At 41.0% G+C, this 23,560-nt stretch overlaps 1 protein-coding gene across 12 annotated transcripts in view; it reads right to left on the reverse strand.

The window, feature by feature from the left end:
- Nucleotides 1-23,560, reverse strand: part of MAST4 (microtubule associated serine/threonine kinase family member 4) — a 613,695-nt gene that overhangs the window by 312,469 nt on the left and 277,666 nt on the right. For 7 of the 12 annotated variants that reach the window (XM_055554690.1, XM_055554691.1, XM_055554692.1 and 4 more), the window contains one exon: nucleotides 15,494-15,568. The exons of the other annotated variants lie outside the window; for them this stretch is intronic. In XM_055554690.1, coding sequence (XP_055410665.1) covers nucleotides 15,494-15,568 — 75 coding nt within the window. The remainder of the gene's footprint in view (nucleotides 1-15,493; nucleotides 15,569-23,560) is intronic. 12 annotated transcript variants of the gene reach the window in all.

A 23,560-nucleotide genomic window follows, 5' to 3' on the forward strand; every position in this document is an offset into this window, starting at 1 on the left:
AAGACAGAATCCTTTCTCTTAAAGTCAGGATGACATTTTGTGTGGTTTTCGGATCACAAGGACTACAACATGGGTGGACATTTAAACTGAAGACCTAAGAAAGTTCTCATAAGGTGGCATCTTATTTTTATTAACTGAAAAAATTAAGTAATTTCCAGGCAAGAAGGTTTCCCCCTTATCACATGTGAATGCTGCCATTTGTAATTCAGGACCGAGTTTAGGTGGTTTCAACTTTGGTTTCTACTTACACTAATTAAGTTCTTTCTTTTAAAAATAAAAAGCATACTAGACTTACTGCGCTGCCATGATCACTATATTCCACAGACACTATGTCTTCACGCACTGAATTATGCAGTTATCACCTTGGAAACCTAAAATGGATAGTTAAATCTGGACTCACAGTCTAGAAGATTAAAAAACAAAAAACACTATAAATGACCTATACTATAACATAGTATGAACAAGGAGGGAAATAATCAACTCTAGCACACTGAAGAACAGAAAATTATAAGCAGCCTAAACTATCTTTTAAAGTCACACAATTTAGACAAGTTGCTGAATTTGCACTAATGCTTTTAAGTGGTTCTGTCACTTTAAATGGTAGTGAAACAAAAAGAGAAAGGAAACTAAACATCAGAATTATATATCAATCAGGAAAAAAGCATTAATAGTTAAGTAAAATAGATGGTTAAAGAACTACATGTCTCTTTCTTCAGATATAATTGACATAACATTATACAAATTCAAGGTATACAACATTGATCTGATACATTTGTATTGCAATATAATTGTCATTGTAATGTCAGCCAACAGCTCTATCACCTTATATAAATATCATTTCTTCTAGTGATGGAAAAAATTAAAATTTAGGCTCTTAGCAAGCTTAGTGCTTACAATATAGTTTGTGGTCTATAGTCACTGTCCTGTGTATTAGATCTCCAGGACTTACATGTGCTAGTTGTACATGCAGGCATGTATGCCAAGTCACTTCAGTCATGGCCACCTCTTTTTGACCCTATGGGCCATAACCTGCCAGGCTCCTCTCTCCATGGGATTCTCCAGGAAAGAATACTGGAGTGGGCTGCCATGCCTTCCTCCAGGGATCTTCCCGACCCAGGGATCGAACCTGCATCTCTTACCTCTCCTGCATTGGCAGGCAGTTCCTATGCACTCTTAAACATCTCTCCCATTTCTCTATCCTGAGCCCCTGGTAACACCATTACTCTCATTTTTTCCAGTTCAGTTTTTTTTTTTTAGATTCTACATGTAAAATATTACACACACACATACACACACACACACATTATATATATTCTATCTTTTAAAGATAGAATCTAAATATAAAAACCCTAAGTGCTAAGTACTCTATGTGAATTGAATTAAGTTACTAACCCATGTGCCCTTAGGCTCACCAGGATGAAAGTGCTGAGATGGCCGAGTCCTAGGAGGGCAGCCAGGCAGGGTGGCTCAGGAACCTGGCTTAGGAGGATGGCCTTGGACAAATGACATACCCTCACTGGAAGTGATCAGTCATAAGAGCTCATAGTGTCATTGTGCGGATTAAATGAAAGAATAGACCTGAAGTATCTAGAAAATTGACTGGCACACATTGAGCACACTAATACTAGGCTATTTTTCTCTCTTAAATATTCATTCACAAATCTGACATAGCAACCCTAAGGTTTTGCAATTTGAAAGTATAAAGTATTCATCTACATAATGGGTAGTTATGCTGATGTATCTTCTGTGCACTAAAGCACAGATGAATGAAAACTAGTAATACATTTAAATATTCTACTTGAATGAAAACTTACAGAATCTATCCTTGAATTTCTTATTGATTCTCTCAGATGCTTTCCGAATGAGTTCTGCTGCATTAAAACTAAGCCAAAATAGATTACCTGGGCCTTTTAACTACCCTTTGTCAAGCACAAAGTCCATCTCAATGAAACACAAGCTTCTTAAAAAGCCAGATTGCATTTTACCCACACACACGCTAAGCAAGCTGGCATATATTCCAGGTATTTCATAGTGTATCTTTTAAGCAGACCCCTTTTATCTCATATAGCTTTCATTAAATTACAAGAGAAAAAGTATTTCCTGCTATGGCCAGGAATAAAGCTAGATTTGTCATCTACTCCATTTTCATTCTCTATTTCTCCCAGTCTACCTTTCATCAATAAACAACAGTGTTGCTTTAACTAAAAAGTGTGGAAAATTCTGATTGAATTTTCCACTTCAGAGTACACAAAATCATTCCATCTAACATGCCATGTTAGAAAATCTGTGCCCGCTCCTGACCTCCTGTTGCAGCCTATTTTAAGTATCCGTGATGCACCGTATCACACTGCATGGCTGGCGAAGGAGAGTAAACATATTGACTGAGAAATGTTTTGAAAAAACTTTATTCCACCTAGATCCTGGGCACTGTCAAAAATCACAAACATGCTTGCATTCTGTCTGTGCAAGAGCCTGACAGGGTTCTCAGAGAAATTCCCACAGTACGTGACACCAGCCACTTGCCTAACTCTCCATCTAAGCAGGACCGTGCAGGGTGGGGCTGGGGGAAGGGAGAGTAAGAGTCAGCCCAAATAATATACTCAGAGGTATAGGAGAGAAGATGTTATTAACTGTGCCCTTCCTTTCACCTATTTGCAAGGTTAAAATAAAATTTAGCAGAAAAGATTACCACCGCTAGTGAGAAGGCACAACTCAGCCGGCAGGCAAGGAACACATGGAAGAAGAGGTAATATATTGATTGACCTTTCCTTCCAATTGCAGTCCAGGCAGCTAGCTGTCTTTTCTCATTTAGGGGGATATGACAGCTGACCTAGCTTATTTTCTTGAACTAGCAAACTAGCAGAGTCCTTGGACCAGTGAGGTAGCGGAGACCAGTATACATCTACAAAGGCAGAACTCAACATTACCACTGTCCTAAGTAGGAGGCCCTAAGTATAATCCTGTAACCTGATAGGCTGCTGGATTAGAGCTCCTCCTCCTTCCAAAAATGCTAGTTATCTTACCAGAAAACAGTGGGGAAGATGTTCCCAGGTATAGAGAGTGTCAGCCAATACGAATTATTCATGTTCCTTGAAATAAAGAGGAACAAGGTTCATTTAACTCAACATTACTCAATGAACTTTGCTAATGGGTATTGATAAGAAAAACTTATAAGTTTCTTGGTAAAATGTTCTGTACTCAAATAAGTTTCAGAAAATATACTTAAATACATCTCAGAGAATTTACTCACTGCAAGATTTCCCCAAGACTTTTTAAAATTACAGGCATTTTATTTAACCAGATCAAGGGTATGATCTGGAGTGTTTCTCAAATTAATGGGACCATGAAACACTTTGGCAGAACCATCCCTGAGGCATGTACACAGAATATGCTTTGAGAAATGTGCATTTCACAGAGCCTTTACTTTGGTACAATGATAGGATGGCCATAAGAGAAGCAGACACTAAATTACTGCCATGTGATACACCAGCAACTGCATTCAGTAACTGAATTTCACAGTCTGGTATTGCACTCTGATGAAAGAGGTAGGTGCCCTACACTGTAATTCAATCAAATGTCCTCTAGTGCACCTTGAAAGACTGCTCAACAAATCCAAGAGAAGACAGAAAACAACAGCTACATAAACAAAGCCCTTGTGCACAACAGGGATCAAATCATTAAAGAAATGCACCCAAAGTATAAGGACACATGATTACCATGCCATAGGTCTATAGTTTATATGAAAGATACAGCCAGGAACTAAGGACTGTTACCATAGCCGTGTGTTTCTAACAGTGACAGAATGACACAACTAAGCCCGGATTTATGAATGGCTAGGCTAGGCTTATCGTTTGGAGAAGGCAATGGCACCCCACTCCAGTACTCTTGCCTGGAAACTCCCATGGACGGAGGAGCCTGGTGGGCTGCAGTCTATGGGGTCGCTAAGAGTCAGACACGACAGAGCGACTTTACTTTCACTTTTCACTCTCATGCATTGGGGAAGGAAGTGGCAACCCACTTCAGTGTTCTTGCCTGGAGAATCCCGGGGACGGGGGAGCCTGGTGGGCTGCCATCTATGGGGTCGCACAGAGTCGGACACGACTGAAGTGACTTAGCAGCAGCAGCAGCAGGCTTATCGTTACGGTTTCCCGGGTGGCTCAGACAGTAAAGCATCTGCCTGCAATGTGGGAGACTCAGGTTCGATCCCTGGGTTGGGAAGATTCCCTGGAGAAGGAAAAGGCAACCCATTCCAGTATTCTTGCCGAGGAAATCCCATGATGGAGGAACCTGGTAGGCTACAGTCCATGGGGTCTCAAAGAGTCAGACACGACTGAGCAACTTCAGTTTCTATTTTAAGGCTTATCTTTATTCTCTTTTCCCTATTCACAAATTCCCTGATCTCCTTGGACAAATCTATTTCTGAGACTTCCTCTTCCATTCAAGAAGTAGACATTCACAAGAGACCATTACTTTCAACTACAGGAGTGAAGATTTGGAGAAAAGCTAGGAATGAAAAGTATGTTCTCACTTGGTCTGATTCCTCTGTTGCTGTTCTATGGCAGGTTTCTCCTCCTGCTGTCATTTCACCATGATAGCCATGGGCCCTTCCCTTCATGAATTTATCACTCAGGAATTCACTTTATTAAGGTTTTCTGGTGTATGCATGCGAGGTCACTACCATTGTGCCCGATTCTTTATGACCCCCATCAACTGTAACGCACGAAGCTCCTCTGTCCCTGGGATCCTCCAGGCAGGAATACTGGAGTGGATTGCCATTTCCTTCTCCACAGGCTCTTCCTGGCCCAGGGATTGAACATGCATCTCTTGCATCTCCTGCACTTGCAGGCGGGTTCTTTATCACTAGCACCACCTGGGAAGCCCCAGGTTTACCTGTGCTCTTAGCTTTTTAAGTTATTTTTTAAAGTATGGTTTTGCAGCTTACATACCTTGTTTTGATTTTGAAGGTAACAACAACGGTCTCTTGTAATTGTCTACATTCTAAGTGGAAGGGGAGGCTTAAGAAATAAATGTTCCTTTATCATGTGTTTAGATAAAATTTTTATATGAGAGAACAGTAGAAATTGAGGTAAATAATATTTAGCTCCAAAAAAAGGTGTGTCTTTTCTATGTCATACCACTTGAGTCAGAGTGCTGAGTCATTCTGCTGTCTACTTGAACTGTGCTGGGTACTGTTGGGATCCATACTCAATAAAAGAAATAGGCAATACAAACAGATGCAGAGATAACCAAGATTATGATATTGTCAGACAAAGACTCAAAAGTAACTATGCAAAGGGATACAGTGGCAAAGATACCTAACGTGAACAAATACATGGAAAATTTCACTAGAGAGATAGAAACTATAATAATAGTAAAGAACAACAGGAAAAGCTGGAATAAAAGATCAAAATAAAAGGACTTACCAGCTGACTGAGCGAAGCAGAAGAAGGAATAAGTAAAGTTTAAATCAAAATGATAGAAATTATCCAAAATGAATCACCAGGAAAATAAAGCAAAAACAAAAAACAGTGTCTAAGATCTGTGCAACAATCTTCAACTGCCTAACACAGGTACAAATAGAGTACCACAAGGAGAGGAGAGAAAATGAGGTAGAAGACACATTTGAATAGATAATGGCTAAGGGCTTTCCAAAAAATTGATAAAAGGCATCAGTCTGCATACTTGTGAACTCCAAGCAGAATGAACACAAGGAGAACTGTACTTGGCCACATCATAGTCAAATCTTTCTTTCAGGAAAGAAGCAGAAAACTGTGTGTGAGATAATGGGAAGGGAGAACTTATCCTACCCCACCTTGAGAAAAAACCCATTAACTTATAAAAATATTAAAGGAGGCAATGAAGTTAATCAGGTCAGTTACCAAAAGATACCATGGTCTCCAAGCATTGGCCAGCAAGTGTGTCTGAGGTACTCAGCCTGCTCTTCTCAACTACTGCCAGCAAAGAGACTCCTTCCAAAACCCTATCAGACTCCTCAGAACACTAGGTAAGGGCTAGATAGGGATTCCCTTCCCTGGTGGCTCAGAGGTTAAAGCATCTGCCTGCAATGCAGGAGACCTGGGTTCAATCCCTGGGTTGGGAAGATCCCCTGGAGAAGGAAATGGCAACCCACTCCAGTATTCTTGCCTGGGGAATCCCATGGAGGGAGGAGCCTGGTGGGCTACAGTCCACGGGGTAGCAAAGAGTCGCACATGACTGAGCGACTTCACTTTCAAGGATTGCCTGGCTAAATGTTTAAATTAATCTTTTAGAGTTGCTGGCTATATTTTGATTTGTTTTTCTTTTTGCCTTGGGGCAGAGGATTACAAGGGGCAAACAGGATACAGGACTCCTTGAAGGTAAAGAAATGATTTCAGTAATTCTTCATAAATAAATCTAAAGCTAAATTGGATAACCTGTACTTGTCCATTGTTGCCGTTTAGTCTCTAAGTTGTGTCTGACTTTTTTCGATCCTCAGGTGCTATTTAACCATCTTATCCTCTGCTGCTTCCTTCTCCTTTTACCTTTAATCTTTTCCATCATCAGAGTCCTAGCCCAGCTGATGAGCTTTTAACCTCTAAATTAAAAAGACTTCCTACACCCTTCCTCCAATAAAATACTAATCACATCTTGGCCAACTGCCTGTTACAGGTCTTTGGTAAGCACTACTCTGAGAACTATGAGAAAAGTCAACAAAAGCAATTCACCAGTTCTTTAAAGTCCTTGGGAAAAAAAAATCCACCCAAGGATAAGATAGGTTGAGCTGTAACAATTTACCTATGCCTACTTAACTGCTGTCAGTTAAAACAAACAAAAAACAAAGAAAGAACAGAAAAAGGTAACTGCTACAAAAAAAAAAAAAAATCTGTGTTAGGAAAGACAAACAGGTCAAACAGTTCTCAATATTTTCAGTCACAACATTTAAATGGGCTTAAAATAGAAATTCCAGCAACTAAAATATTAAAAGTCAAAATGGTTTTCACATATTCTTTACTTCAATTTTGAAACCCAGTCCCATTCTTTTCTTAAAGACAAACATCATTTTACTGAACAATCAATTAGGATGTTGACAAGCATCAGGAAAGAAATGTAACTCTGAAAACAAAAATGGAAATTTAAAACATTCTGAAAACTGCTACAGGGGTAGGACAAGGGGTCTGTTAGGGTGCTGGTAATGCACTGTATTTTAAACCTTGGAGTTGTTACCTGGGCATAGTCAGTGTGTGAAAGCTCATTGAAATCTGCAGTTTGGGGATATGTTACTACGACAGAAAAAAAAAAATCAGTTACTAAGATCTTTGGGATAATAACAAGCTTAAGATATCTGTACTTTTCTGTATATATGTTATACCTCAATGAAAAGATTATTTTGTTGAAGATTAAACAGTAATTCTTCAAAAGCAGCAGGCTATGCCCACCTTTAAGTCTACGAAATAAATCCCGTAATGCTCGGTCACAAGACCCAAATCATTCAGTAGGAACTACAGGAGCTGAATTCCAAAAGCATGTAGCAGCCCTGTAATTTTGAGTGCTTCAATACTGTGTTTATGTCATACATTATAGTCAGAATCATAGAAAATAAATAATTGGAACCCACTTTCTGTAGAATTACTTGTATGTGTCTGAGTAGAGAGATGTTAGGCTGAAAAAATGGGGGTGCCCTCTGCCCATTTTTTCAGCTGAATTGTTAGGGCTCTAGAATTCTGTTAATGCTAACAGAGAAATAAATCCAGTAAACTGGGATAGTCACACACAGGAAATGGTATGGAAAATGAAAGCTTTTCAGACAGTTTTGCAGCATTACATAGGTCAACAGTACTGTGGAGTCCGGTGGCAGGAGAGCAGGCTATGGGTCAAGGAGGAATCTGGCACTGGAGGCAGAAAACACACCACTGTGGGAACTGTGGTTGCCTTCCTTTTGAACCTTGAGAAATGCCACTCGGGACAGGGTGTCCCCTGGGAAAGGGAGGCGCCCCTCCGAGATGGCGGTACAAAGGGCATGGCATCGTGGCTTTGCACAGGGACTAAGTGGGCTTCACCTGGTACTAGCTCTGGGCCTCCTGCAAGGAATTTCACTTCTCTGTGCTGTCTGCCAAAGGCAGCAAAATGTGCACAGGGGTACCAGGTGGACAGATCACATTGTAAATGTAACCCCAAAACGCAACTTCAGACTCAGTCTGAACCTAGGCCAACTGTCTGGATTTGGGGAAAGCATCACCCTTAGAGCGCAATGTTGACAAATGCAGCCCATAGGAGTTGAGGCTGAACATCAAAGACAGGTGCCAGGAAGTTAAAGAACGACCAGGGGAGAAGTGAAAATTCACTTACCTGTCCATTGCAAAGCCATCTTATGATCCACACCATGCAAGTGTTTATGTGTATTTCTGTCTAAGGCCTGCAGGTCAATCTGTTTTATCCTTTGATAATGTGAGGTGACCCTAAACTCATTGGAAAACCTTCTGCTTTCCTTCAGGAGTGGTCTGTGTCCTCCACTATTTGTAACAGAAGCAACCGTGGTAAAAATCGAGAAAAGGTGGAAGGCTTTTCCTACACCTTACAAACACCCAAAACCTGCAGCCATTTCCAGAATCTTTGATATTTCTATTGTTTTTTGCTTTTAAAAGGCTTAGGTTTTTCATGATGTTGCTTTCCAGCAATTGGAACTTCACGCCCAGTAAAAGTGAAAGAAGTTTTGGTTTTTCAGCATTGCCCAACACGTTCTGTTCTGGGTGCTGGTCACATGGGATTGTCCAGTTTGTGTAAATTCATCAAGCTGTATACTTGTGAATGTGTGTAAAAAGTTTTATACACATGCATACACATACAAGTACAGACACACACCAATTGGCAGTTTCCACAAAAAGAAGGTAGTGGCAACTGCGAGGCATGGTCCAAGGACACCACGGGAGAAAAAGGCCTGGTTCTCCCTCACCACTTCAGTTACAGCCATAGTACACAGGACGGTTAAGCACAGGGATCCCAAGAGCCCAAGAATCCCGGGTTCGAATCCCAGCTCCCGTTTTAGTAGCCGTGTGATCTCGTGCAAGCTTCCGTGGCCTCGTCTGCCACTAGGTGATCAACAGTACGGCCCTCCTGGGGATGCTGTGAGGACTAAAGTTGTCAGTCCCAGGCGTACAGCACCTAGAAGCAGGCGGACACGCTGTGGGGCTGCCTACGTGTCAGCTGCTCCACGATGCATAGGAGCATTGCTTTCACCTCTGGAGACTTCTTCAAGTCTCCCTTACATCTTATTTCTTGGTCTATCTACTTTCTCGTGGGGAAATTCAAGGGTACAGGAGAGGGTAAGCATACTCCTCAGACGGAGAATATTATTCCCACCCATTAGTTTATTTGGACAGAACCTTCTCACACCTCTTATCTGCCTCCAGCCTACCCTTGCAATGTGCCCAATGGACAATCAGCTATTTGTATGAGCTCCTGGAAACCGTAAACTGTATGCTGTATGTGCATTTTTAGTCAACATTACAAGCATGGTAGTAAAGAACTGAATTTGTTTAAGCTTGGTTTCACAGAGTAACACGCTTTCAGTTCCATCCACACTGCTGCATGTCCTTTCAAGGCTGCGGCTTCTAACTGCCGGGGGTTATGCGATGCCCTCTCTTTTCCCAATCACTCCTTCAGTGCACTCACAGTATCCCCAAATGTTCTGGTGTAACAACAAGGCTGCATGAAGCATCTGTGTCCTTGGACAGAGGCCACTTCTATTCTATGGGATTGCTGGGTCATAGGGCAGACTGTTTTATTTAGCTAAAAGCTGTCATTTTTGTCCCCAAAATAGCACAATCACTCTATGGAATGGTGACACCAGACCATTTCATTGTAACAACATTCTCAATGAGGTAGATATTGTTATTCCTGAGCTGTATGGATGAGGAAACAAGAGACTTTTCCTCGGCCATGCAACTAGTACAGAGAACTTCAATGAGAACAACCTGCCCAAGGCAAAGCCTGTCTGCATCCCACCAGGAACAGCCATTCAGGAACACGTCACCTCGTTCACACCATTCCAGTCTGGCCCATCACATTACCTCACGCATTCTTACAATGTTCATGCCCACACTCATAAGGTTTAAAAAGTCCTTTGCTTCTTTCAGGACCCAGATGAAAACCTACAAGCTTCAGGAAGACTTTTCTGACTGTGGCCACAGAGGTCCTTTGGTTTGAAATTAATGCAGCTTGGATATGTTGACCAAACAATTGATTATTGTTTCTGCATTATTTCTTTCCCAATTACATTATATTCTTAAAGGTAAGAACTAAATCCTACAAGCTATAGTCCTCTATGCCTACCACACAGCTGAGTACACACCAGACAATCAAACAAAAGGAGAACTGGACACACTTTTAACAATGCAGACATTCTACCTCAACCCCTTATTTTACATGAGGGAAAAAAAAATCTTAGAGAAGTTAAATAATGATTACCTGATATCCATAATAAGAATAATCATAATTTAAAGGATAGCTACAATTTTTTGGTTATCATTAAGTGCCTTGGAGCTTCCCTGATAGCTCAGTTGGTAAAGAATCCGCCTGCAATACAGGAGACCTGGATTTGATCCCTGAGTTGGGAAGATTCCCTGGAGAAGGGAAAGGCTACCCACTCTAGTATTCTGGCCTGGAGAATTCCATGGACTGTATAGTTCAAGGGGTTGCAAAGAGTTGGACACGATGGAGCGACTTTCACTTAAGTCCCTACCTGTGCAGTAAAAACTTTTTATACATTCTCCCATTTAATCCTCAAAACAATCCCATGAGATGGATACTATTTTGTTCTCAGATAAAGAAACTGAGGCTTTCTTAGGGTAATTAAATAACCGCCCCAATGTCATAGCTATTAAGTTTCAGATATGAGATCAACACCCATTTTAGCCAGGACCAAAAGTTCATAGACAGCTGATGTACAAACAAAAATTATAAACTGCCTCAAAATTTTCTATCAGCAATGTACTACCCCTAAAATCTTTTGTAAAAGCAAACAAAAAGTTTACGTTGTAACAACATTTTATATAACTAAAATATTCCCAGAATAATTATGGCAACCAATCTTCCCAGTCCCTTCCCCATCTTTCTATTAATATCTCCTTAAATATAGTAACAAGTATTACAGCCTCCAAAAAAGCAGAAATTATCCTTTAACACTTGAAACTCTTGGGACTAGGAAGGTGTTAATTACCATCCAAAAATTCAATCCATAATAAGGCTCTAAAATGTAGATATTCAATATTTTAAAGCCTATCCCCTTAGTGCTTAAAAAAAAAACTATTTCTTTTGTTATTAAAGAAAGAAACACAATATCATGATTTCCATGGCTTTTATTCTGCATCATGTTTGCAACTATGAACCCTGGTCAATGCAGCCTTTTGCCCCCTCCAAACAATGGGTTTCTAAGGTCCCAGAGACATTTACTCTTCAGAGAGATAAAAATGAAAAAAAGGATCAATCCTAAAAGGTTTATATTAGTGAGAAAAGAAGACGGTCTGCTCTGAGATAGCTCAGGGCTGATTTTCCCAGCAGGAGAGCCCAGGTTTTATAAACCTTATTCTCATTAGAAAAAGGTAGAGAAATCGCTGAGAATTAGTATAAAGGATTTTCAAGCCCTGTGGCACACTGAAGTGATGTATCTTAGAATCATATGCAGGGTTTTGGTTAGCTGGAATATCTGTCCATTTAGGGAGGGTTTTTTTTTTTTTTTTAAGAGGATAGAATATTACAACACTTTCTGGTTTTGAAATTTATTAGATGCTATGCCCACCACTACCTATTGTCACATGCTCAAAATTTCAATACGAGCTCTATGAACCTATTTATTCTGGACCAGCAAAGCTTCCAATGAAAAATGACAGCTCATCTAGAATAAATCTTCATCATCCTTTTGTGCTCAAATGCCAGGAGATTTGAAAACTAATCCTCTGTACACTCTCGTGTTCTTTTCTGTCCACCTCCTGCCTCCCCAGATCGTGTCCCTGATGCTCCCATATCAAACTGATTTTTATTTAACAGAATTCTTTACCAGCTCCACAAATAACTGTTCAGTGGTCTTTGAACTATTATTCCTGCTGCCTGTTTTCTTCTTTGTTCATTTACTGTGTGAAGGGTTCATACTGGGGGATAGACAGGTGAGCATATTCTCCAAATGAAATATATTTTAGAAATTCCCAGTGGACAAGTTTAGCCAATCAGAGGTACATTACTTACCTTTGATTTCTCCTTCACTCTTTAACTCTTATTCAAATAAAACAGATTTAAGAGCTTGTTTTCCTATACTCAGAGCACTTTCAAAAGCTTTCAAAGACTAAGATTAAAAAATTCAGGCTGAAAAAAAAAAAAGCCAACTCCCTGAGTAGAAAATGAGCCTCTTGTTTCTGGTCCATATTTTCCCCCACAGCTTTAAAGTAATTCTGTTTAAAAAATTAACATCCATTGAAAACACTGATAAAAGACCGCCCACAAATAATGCTTTGGAATTCATGAGGAAAGATGCTGTTTCTAGAGGAATTTTAGGACTGAGAAATGTCATTCAAAAATCTCATACTAAATGGGAAAGTATCTAGCTATAAAAAGCCTTGATGAAAAAGAAACATAATTCCTTAATTTGGTTAAGAGACTATTTAATAAACTCTCATTTAATAGAGGGCTTCCCTTGTTGCTCACCTGGTAAAGAATTCGCCTGCAATGCAGGAGACCTGGGTTTGATCCATGGGTTGGAAAGATCCCCTGGAGAAGGGAAAGGCTACCCACTCCAGTAATCTGTCGTGGAGAATACCATGGACTATACAGTCTATGGGATCACAGACAGACACGACTGAGTGACTTTCACTTTACAGGCTTCCCAGGTGGCGCTAGTGGTAAAGAACCTGCCTGCCAGTGCAGGAGATATAAAAGATGTAGGTTCGATCCCTGGGTTGGGAAGATCCCTTGGAAAAGGAAATGGCAACCCACTCTAGTATTCCTGCCTGGAGAATCCCATGGACCAAGAAGCCTGGCAGGCTACAGTCCATAGGGTTACAAAGAGTCTGACATGACTAAAGCGACTTAGCACGCACACGCATTTCATAGAGGAGAGAACCTTGAGCCATGGGGGCTCAGTGTTATGTGGCAGCCCACAGACACAAATGGCTTATGACAAAGCCTAATGCACATCCCACTCAAGGATATTCTTCCTCACCACTCCACACTGCTAATGGGAAGCCAAGTATCTCTGCTTGATCACACTTCTCCCCAGATTGCGATGCTGACTCAACAGAATCCATAGTCTCAAAAACTTTAGTAACTTGTTTACTCTAAGTTATTGCTGACCCCAGAATCCGCCAGGGTTTTTTTTTTTATAACAACTCAGGTTACTGAGTTGAAGGTAATGCAGTGTAGCGTCTAAGCACCAATGTGCTTATAACGAAAGGTCACTGGCCACACTAATGCGCATTTCCATTTTATATTCATTGCCCAAGTAACCAATCCACACGGCAAATGTGTTTCCCCTCATCAGTTCCTAAGGTTAGAAAAAAATTTTAGGCCTTTCTTAAATTTCTAGTACTGCAGTATTTGGGGGGAAGAAAGGATTTGACCTTTAAAGCCTATTTGTGAATATTGGCTGAACCTATTCACACAGCACATTAAGGCACCAGACATCTTCTTTTTAGCAGTTTAATGAGATCTTCTTAGAGCGTGTCTAGAAAAAGAAGCCATGATTCTCACTCAAGACAAAATGGAACAACAAAGACTCAATAGAAGAAACCTGTCTAATTTACAGTATAACAGACAACACTTTGCATGGTGAGGCACAGTAGTATTTCTGAAAATGCCACAGCAGAATGAAACGAACATAGGAAAAAAGAAAGAGTAGGAACAAAAGCATGTGCCAAGTTGAGTCCTTAACACACCACTGACCAAGAGAAACATGCTGGGTATAACAAGGGATATGCTTAACTCAGGATGTTTTACTGCCTCATTGATGAAAACTCTTAGGCTGGGTCTGAGAAGGACCTGGTGTTCTCTGAACTAGGCTTAGCAAGATTCACCTCTTACATGATGAAACCATCCAACTTATTCAGAGCTAGTTTATTTTTTCCCCTCACAAACTTTCATGACTTCATCATAAGGATCCTGAGTCAAACTGAGTTGTTTAGAACTTGGGAGGGGGGAGGAGACACCCCAGGTACTAACTAAATGTCACAAAATGCTATGACATTTGGGGGCCACTTCCAAATATTTCCACATAGGCAATGTAATATTATATATTGATTAAAAATTATATGCTAATCACTGACTCCCCCAGGGTGGTCAACTAGCATTATATCAGAGGTATCCATGTCTCAGTCACACCAGTATACGCATGTGCCCGTACTGAAATGGGTTTTCATTGCTGAAATCAAAATCCGTGGTCCCCTGGTCAATACAGTGGATGTTAGAAAAGGCTTTCATTGTTGACACTAGTGGTCTTTAAGGTAAGTGGCCTGGCAAAGTCAGTTTACAGATACTCTCTACCCTTGCATGAACAGAGCCTAAGAATCTACGAAGGTCTGTAAATTGGACCCTTAGGTCTGGCGCTGAGGCCCTGCTGTGCCATGGCCTTATGTTCAGCAGATGGGGTAGAGGGACTCCAGTGAATGATGCCCACCATAGAAATGAGAGCATCCTGTCTCCAGAGAGCTGTCAGTTCATCCACGTTAAGTGGAACCTTCCAAAGAGATCTGGCTGGAGCACCTAAAAGGCTTGAGCACAGAGCCCTTCGCCGAGTTTACAGGACAGGCTGCAGAGACATTCTGTGCCTGTTTGCCAGTAAATGTATCTTTAATAAAAGTCTGTGTGCAGCAGAACAGACTTGCGACTTACTCAGGCTGTGTAGGAAGAGCAAATCCTTGCTCAAAACCTCAGCCACTTTTCTGTAGACCATCAGAACTGAACATGACGAAACTGGCTTGAGCTATTCTCAACAAATATATCATATGCAGAACTGCTCTACTAGAGCCCAGGTACACCAGCTGGGGAACATTTTCAGGAATTTTACAAGCTGGTTGTTAAAAACAGCCATTATTGTTGATTAAAACTATCTAAACTTCCAATGAAATACATTATATTGAAAATAAAGATAAGAGATAGCCCAAACGGTTCACTTCCTAATTATTTTGCTATATTTTAACGTGGAAGCATGTCAATTGTGTCTGGATACAACAGAGCTCTATGGGGCACCTCTGTCCAGCCCTGTGGTCACCTATGTCACACAGCTGCTTGAAACTGGCCGTGGGGGGAATGTTTACAACCACGGAAACCAGCAGGTGCTACCTAGCAGGGTTTTGCTGGTTTCCAGGTCTGGCGGTTCAACACTACAACTCCTTTGATGTGGATGGTCTTCAATCAGTAGAGAAGACCTTGCCTCCTCTAAGACCATGAAAGGCACAAGCATAAACAAAGGCCCACAGCCCCCTTTTCGTCACAGGGACCACTCCGCCATGCACCATGCGACAGGCACACTCACTTTTGAAGCAGCGGGGTCCACTAGTCTCTGGCGATGTCGGGCTGAGTTGAAATGACTCTTCGGAGGCTGCCCTTCCTGACAGGGAATGGAAGATGGGGATGAACGAGGTGGGAGAGGAGAAGGCAGGGCGTGGGATGATGGGGAAATGGTCAGAAAAGGGAAAGGGACAGCATTTAACAGCACTGTACACGTCTGTTTCAGCTAAAATCCAGCAATAAAAACACATGACACAACTCCCCCCCACCCCGCCACCTCGCCCACAAAGGTGCATGCCATGTGCAAGTCATTTTATTAAAAACAGCCCTGCCTATGCATGTGTGTGATAGTCATAAACACAGGCCAGTATCACATTCCCCATCAAAGTGTGCATTTTCCTATTACCTGATACTGTCTCTAATTATATCAAGGATATTAAGGAAAACTGAAGCATGATTTCGTTGAACATGAAATCATTCTTCCTAGAGTGTAGCAGAACACATTCTTAAACCCGTCACTCATGTGGTTAACACCAAAAAGATACAGAAATTACAATCTTTCCCCAAACATGAAAACTCTCTTGGCTTAGAAGTTCCTCTCTTCGTCATCCTGGCAGAATTCCTGGTATCTGGCAGCCACCAAAAGCTCTATCCCTGAATGCAATTAAGCTTTATTGGCTCAGAGATTGAGAATTAAGTTTATAACCTAACCTGTGTAGAAGGGTGGTCTTTTCCTTAGATCAACCCTTGTAAATACACACACGTGACAAATGAACCACAGAGAAAGACTTAACACCTCCCACTGCTCATTCCATGTCAAACACACACACCAAAAGAAACCCAAGCAATTGTATTTTAAAGGAAAAGTTTGGAATAGGGGCCCCCATGCATGGAATAGAGTTTCACTTTTCCATCTTTCAAAGCTGGGCAACAGTAAACAAGAATTTAAGAAGCAAGCACAATCCACTGTGGGCAGAGACTTCAGGGACAGGGAGATGAAAGCCACAGAGAGATGGTCTGTAAACCCCTGGGAGTAAAGCCCCGGGTCCAAGTGAGCCTCTCCACAGGGAGTGAAGTATCTGTCAGATGAGTGTTAGCATCTGCTCACAGAGGAGGGTGAAAAGACCTTCTACATTAGTAAAAATGCAGGGTCTGTATTACCATACTTGAGAATTCTTTTCTTTTTTTCTTCCAAGAATAACAGTGCTATTACTTTAAAGACATGGATCAATCACACCCACTTGAATTGCCAACTATCACTGCTTCGGCATCCAAAGTGTAACGCTTACCTTTCAAAAAGGAAATGTCATAAGTAGCAGATTGCAAGTCAGGATTATGTTTTTCCTACTAACTGCCCTGCCAACATGCATTCTTTCCCTACCCTCTTCCGGAAAAAAAAATGCAAGGCAATAGTTTTAAGTCTTAGTTGACCTAGAAAAGATACCAAAAGCTTTGACAGCAGAAATTGTTCTCATTAAGTCCCTGAATATTTGGAAAAACAAACAAACAAAAATTGAGTATGACTTTCTATTCAATAGAAGCAACAGATTTTACATGAGAAATAGTATTTTTTTAAATCACAGATTATTTATTTAACCGGAAGTCTCCTTTATATTTAATGGTTTATCAGAAAGTGATTTTAAGGCATTTTCTCCTTAAAAAAGTTACCAGATGTAAATAAATAATTATCCTCATTAATATATCTATAGAATTATCTGCCCTTATCAAGCTCCCTGTGGAATGATTATAACTGATTTAAGAGTTCCAGTATGCAGTGCCAGGCTCCCACTCATCAGGAAAAAAAAAAAGTTAATCTTGGCGTTAAATACACAGTTACAGTCAATGTGCAAATTAACTAAATCCTAAGCCTGTGGTTTATTGCTCTTCTCCTGACTTCAAGGTGAAAATGTTATTTTTTTTTTAATTAGCTAATTGCACCATAAACTCAGCAGGGGGCAGATGCTGATATTAAACTGAGAACCTCAATCTTAAACTCCCAGTTACTGAAAGGCTGGTTTAAAAGCACAAGCATACCCTTCAAGGGGAATGGAGGGGGCCAGTGTGTTTTTAAAACCTGGTCTCCATTTTGTCTCATTTATTCTCAGGTACACTGACTCTGTTACAATAGTCTGCTTGTGGTGAACAAATAGGCCTATGAGATAATCAATATATTTACACAGATTCCAGTAATACATCTTTTTGTCTTTTTCACTAATACATCTTAATAGAAACCAAAGAACAGCCTGGAGTATTAATGTCATTTTAATGAATTGCACATGGGAGAGAAATAAGGGAATTCTGAACAGCTCACAGCAAGGTTTTCTCCATACGACTCATGTTTTAACCTAATCTTAATTTTTCAAAAACAGTCACACTGTATTCTATTGTTGACAAAAAAGTTGGTGGTGGTCAGTGGCTCATGTGTTGAGTTACTAAGGCTTTGTAGAAAGGTAGCCATAGCTATGCACTAGACAGGAACCTTTGAGAAGAACTCAATTCATTACAGACTGGACATGCTGCTTTCTTCACTTTCAGTTCAGTTCAGTTCAGTCGCTCAGTTGTGTCCGACTCTTTGCGACCCCATGAATCGCAGCATGCCAGGCCTCCCTGTCCATCACCAATTCCCGGAGTTTACTCAAACTCATGTCCATTGAGTCAGTGATGCCATCCAGCCATCTCATCCTCTGTCGTCCCCTTCTCCTCCTGCCCCCAATCCCTCACAGCATCAGAGCCTTTTCCAGTGAGTCAACTCTTCACATGAGGTGGCCAAAGTATTGGAGTTTCAGCTTCAGCATTAGTCCTTCCAATGAACACCCAGCATGGATCTCCTTTAGGATGGACTGGTTGGATCTCCTTGCAGTCCAAGGGACTCTCAAGAGTCTTCTCCAACACCATAGTTCAAAAGCATCAATTCTTCGGTGCTCAGCTTTCTTCACAGTCCAACTCTCACATCCATACATGACCACTGGAAAAACCATAGCCTTGACTAGATGGACCTTTGTTAGCAAAGTAATCTCTCTGTTTTTTAATATGCTATCTAGGTTGGTCATAACTTTCCTTCCAAGGAGTAAGTGTCTTTTAATTTCATGGCTGCAATCACCATCTGCAGTGATTTTGGAGCCCCCAAAAATAAAGTCTGACACTGTTTCCACTGTTTCCCCATCTATTTCCCATGAAGTGATGGGACCAGATGCTATGATCTTCATTTTCTGAATGTTGAGCTTTAAGCCAACTTTTTCACTCTCCTCTTTCACTTTCATCAATAGGCTTTTTAGTTCTTCCTCACTTTCTGCCATAAGGGTGGTGTCATCTGCATATCTGAGGTTATTGATATTTCTCCCAGCAGTCTTGCTTAGGGAGACCTTAATTTAAAAGTTTTCCTTTCTTATTTTAAGCCAGATTCTTACATCCAAGACAGGTTCAAACAACATATATCTGAGCAAAGTCAACTTCATGAGTTCAATTATGAAACATTTTATATTCTTTAAATAGGAAACAGGGCTCTCAAAAATAGGATGTCATGAAACCAACATCCTTACACAGCATATTCATTCGTATAGCTGGCCATGTTCAAGAGAAACATTAAATTCTATCACTCAGGCCAACATTAAAGACAAAATTTGTGCCTTTATTTTCTTTTCCTAAATTCTTAGTCCCAAGAATCCACTTCTCCTCTTAAAAGATAGACTTTGGTCTCCGGTATCTGTCATTCCAGGCTGAGACTTCAGTTTCTTGGTACCCTTTACCTCCTGGCTAATGTCATCAACATCAGCAAAATAACAGATTGGACCTTGGATGCAAAGGGACTCTCAACTGAATGACTTATTTACATATGTAAACAGAAGCTCTTTGCTGCCAGGGTAGGGGGCCAAGGAGGAGGGTTGGATTCCTCACCAGTAGTTTCTAGAAACAGAAGTGTCTTCTCTCACTTAGGTCCACTTACTAAATCATTTTGCTGTGATAACCACCACTAATAAAAGTAGCAGCCCTCAGTTATGTAAATAAACTATTGAAAGATGACTAAAGAAGTGTTTACATGTGCATTTTCTGGAAACTTAATGAGACATCTATCAGCTCCATACTAAATGCTTTCATCAAGGCTTCTCCCGTTAAGTCATTTTAGAAATATAAACATCCCTGAACACTGCAAACTATACTTTTAGAGAAATTATTGTTCCCTAAACATTACAGATCTGATGGGGTAGTACTTAGCCTAATTTGCATCACATAAACAAATTTAGAAGAATGCTCTGTGGAAAACAGTATATCAGGTGTGAAATAATGGGTGCCCAATGAATTCAGTGGCTGACATCAGATTATTTAAACGCCTAACTCTTTAATTCAGGTATAAGTTACTCTATCTCAAAATTAGAGCCACAGGGAAAATTTAAAACTAAGTGTATGTATAATTTTGGCATTATTTTTTAAAGAAATATCTCATTAGACATCTCCAGCCTAGATATTTCATCATAAGGAAAAAAAAAAGAAGAAATATCACACAATTGCTGCAAGGGCTCCTAGAGGACTTCTTAAAAATCCATTCAAAGGAGTTTTAATTCTGAAAAGAATCACATGCACTCTTGTATAAGAATAAGCATTTTCACACAACCCTGAGACATCCTTTCGTTTGAATAAATATATTTCACTTTCAATCAAAGTTCTTACTCAACATTATACTTAAGTATGTACAGCAAAGCTATTGCAAACAGGTCCTGGTAAAGGCACATCAATAAAGCAATCTAGGACCCTGCAGTCAAAAAACTCTATGCAAATAAATCGATTGTAAGAATTCACAAGCTGGGAGATCTAGCAATTACCAGGTGTATCAAAATAGGGATCAGAAACCCAAATGAACATGGAAGAAACGGGCTACATATTTTCGATGATGATATCATAGGCTTCTAAAACTCGTGGAACTAATCTCACAGTAATTTATGAAAACCTCCTATGAAAGAGGAGTTATGAAATAGTTATGAAAAACTATTCATGACCTTGTAAAGATGAAAGTACATCATTTTTTCTTGTCTCCTTACAAATCCAAGTTTTTCAAGTTGGCTCAAGAGGAGAGTCGCCAAAACAGGACAAGGGAAGTGATACCTGCAACTATGGAAGCAAAGCCAGAGACTTGCTAACTTCTCGCTGCGATGTTCATTGAGAAAGACAGTTTGCATCATGAAATTATGCCTCCAAATACCACCAGCAGTATGCTCTACTTTCTGATCTAGTTTAACTCTTTTTTAAACAAATGCTGGTCTCTACTACTAAGTCTACTGATTTGACTTGCAGTTAGAACAAAAGGAAACAGAACAGAACAAAGCGGTTAAGGCCCTGCCCTTCCACTGCAGGGGCTCAGGTTTGATCCCTGGTCTAGGAACTAAGACCCCTGCATGACATGTGGCCAAAACACAAACAAAAACTGTCATGAGGTAGGCATCACCTAGTAACTCCTTACAAAGGCTTTAGACTGTGTCCCAGACTTTAGTCATTTATTTCCCCCCCCCCCATATCCACATACAACGTATACTATTACATCTGCTAAATATATGATACTACTCATTTCTTAATTGTTTTCTTTAAAAAGATGACTCTGGTTTTTAAAAACTTATATATTCAAATTTTAATGATGGCCTAAGTAATAACATCTTGAAATCATAGCTTGGTTGTGCTAGTTACGTTTTGTTTTGTTTTTTTCCCCTAGTATATATTAGGAAAAAAAGGACTTCCCAGGTGATGCAGTGGTAAAGAATCCACCTGGCAATGCAGGAGACACAGGAAACGTGGGTTTAATCCCTGGTTCAGGAAGATCCCCTGGAGGAGGAAAAGGCACCTCACTCCAGTATTCTTGCCTGGGAAATCCCATGGACAGAGGAGCTTGGAGCTACACTTCATGGGGTCACAAAGAGTTGGACATGCCTGAGCATACAAACATTAAGAAAAATACATTAAACATCATATAAAGCACCTGTGTGCTGAGAGAATCATCTCTGCACACCCGTGGAGCCCACGACGCCTGGAGTCGCAGCTCACGGAAGTGAGAGGCCAGGCGCTGCAGTGTTGGGGGAGGGACTGGTCACCATTTATGACTCTGTTATGACATCTCCCCTACCTCCATAACTGCCTACTCTGAGATGTCAAACAGGGACTACAAACTCACAAGTCCCTGACCCAATTCTGGACCTCTGTCCCCCAAGTCTATCATCCTCAGTGTTCCTAATCTCCAGGAAAGGGCACCACCACTCACCCAATGACCTAGGGGTCACCGGCCATCCCATCCTTAAATTCAGTTCCCACGGGCCAAACATCAAGCCCACCACCTGCCTCCAATCCGGCAAATCCTCCTGGTGTTAACTGCAGAATGCGTCTCAAATTCAAGCCTTCTGACCATTATCAATCTCTTCCAAGTCATTTCTCTGTCTTTGGTTCCTAGGGCTGCTGTGACAAAATCCCACAAATGGGGTGGCTTACACAACAAGATCCTACCACCTCACAGTTCTAGGGGCTAGAACTCTAAAATCAAGGTGTCAGCAAGGCTGGTTTCTCCTGAAGGCAGTGAGGGGAGGCTCTGTCCCAGCCTCTCTCCTTGGCTCTAGACTGCCATGTTCGTCCCATGTCTCTTAACTTTTCCTTTCTGTGCATCTGTCGCTACATCCAAATATCTCCTTAACTATAAGGACATTAGTTATACTGGATTAGAGATCTTGCAAAAAATTCTTGCTAACTTGATCACTGACTGTAAAGACCCTATGTCCAAATAAGGACACATTCTCAAAAAGAGAATGTTTTTCTCTTCTAAGTCTTCTAAGACTTCAACATATCTGCGGGGGAGATGCAATTCAACCCAATAACACCATCCAACTCATCCATATACCAGCAATAAACTCCTATCTGTGTTCTGCTACTTTGGGCCTCTGATGAGTCTGTCCTCCCAATAGCAGACAAAGCCACCCTAATAAAATATATAAATAATATCACTATCTTCCAAATTCTCCATACCTTTTCTTTCCCGTCACCCCAGGTCCTTCTGGATCCTGTAAAGCAGCAGGCAACCCACCCTGCATGTTTTCTGAATTCCAGGGGCTCTCCCTCACTCACTGCAGCCACGCTGGTCTTTGTGCTATTCCTAGAGCCCTCCAAGCCCCTTCCCAGCTCAGGGTCCTGGAGATGTCCTTCACTGAAAAAAAAAAAAACTTTTTTTTTTTTTTAATTTTTGCAAATTATAGCCTATTCACTCAATTCTGGAAATTTCACCTATCCCCTCTTCTAAGGGGACCCACCACTCTGTCAACTACACCTTGGCACTTGCCACCTACCTCTACAAGGAGTTAAATCATGTGCTGCTGCAGCTGCTGATTTTCAACACCCCAGGAAAGAAGCTCAGAGTGGAGATCAGAAAAGAGGTACTCTATGCTCAGGGAGGGCTTGCCTGGTGACCCGGGTGGTAAAGAATCCACCTGCAGTGAAGGAGACCTGGGTTGGGAAGAAGGTCCTCTGGAGGAGGGCATGGCAACCCACTCCGGTATTCTTACCTGAAGAATCCCCACGCACAGAGGAGCCTGGTGGGCTACAGTCCCTGGGGTCGCAGAGAGTTGGACATGACTGAGCAACTGAGCATGCGAGCAGGTGTTCAGGGAAGAACTAGCGGGACAGGTCTTCCACTAGTTAGATACTTTAAGGGGCCAGTTATGAGTCCATTTCTTGTATTGCCTTATATCTGGAAAAGCACTAAAATCGTTCATGGTGATGACTGCTGTTTGTGACTAGCAGAAACCTGAAAAAAATATGTGCTTGATTGCATGTATTCCCCCTTCACCAAAATCACTTATACGCTGATCTCCCACCTGCCTCTTTGGAGCAGGTTCTCAGAGCTATCTGAGGTGCCGACTCTCAGGCTGAGGCCCTCGTTCTGCCTCAAATAAAAATGAACTCACAACTCGCACACGTTGTGTATTTTTTTAAGTCAACAACTCCCTTTCCCTGTCCTCCTTTACTTCATAACAGTTATTACTGCTTGACTGTAACTTGTATGTGTTTGTCTTTTTTTCTGTAAGCTCTGTGATGCCAGGAACTTTGTCTTAATAGTTCTGCCCCTTGG

Source organism: Bubalus kerabau, chromosome 18, assembly GCF_029407905.1.
Source record: "Bubalus kerabau isolate K-KA32 ecotype Philippines breed swamp buffalo chromosome 18, PCC_UOA_SB_1v2, whole genome shotgun sequence".
Taxonomy (NCBI): domain Eukaryota; kingdom Metazoa; phylum Chordata; class Mammalia; order Artiodactyla; family Bovidae; genus Bubalus; species Bubalus kerabau.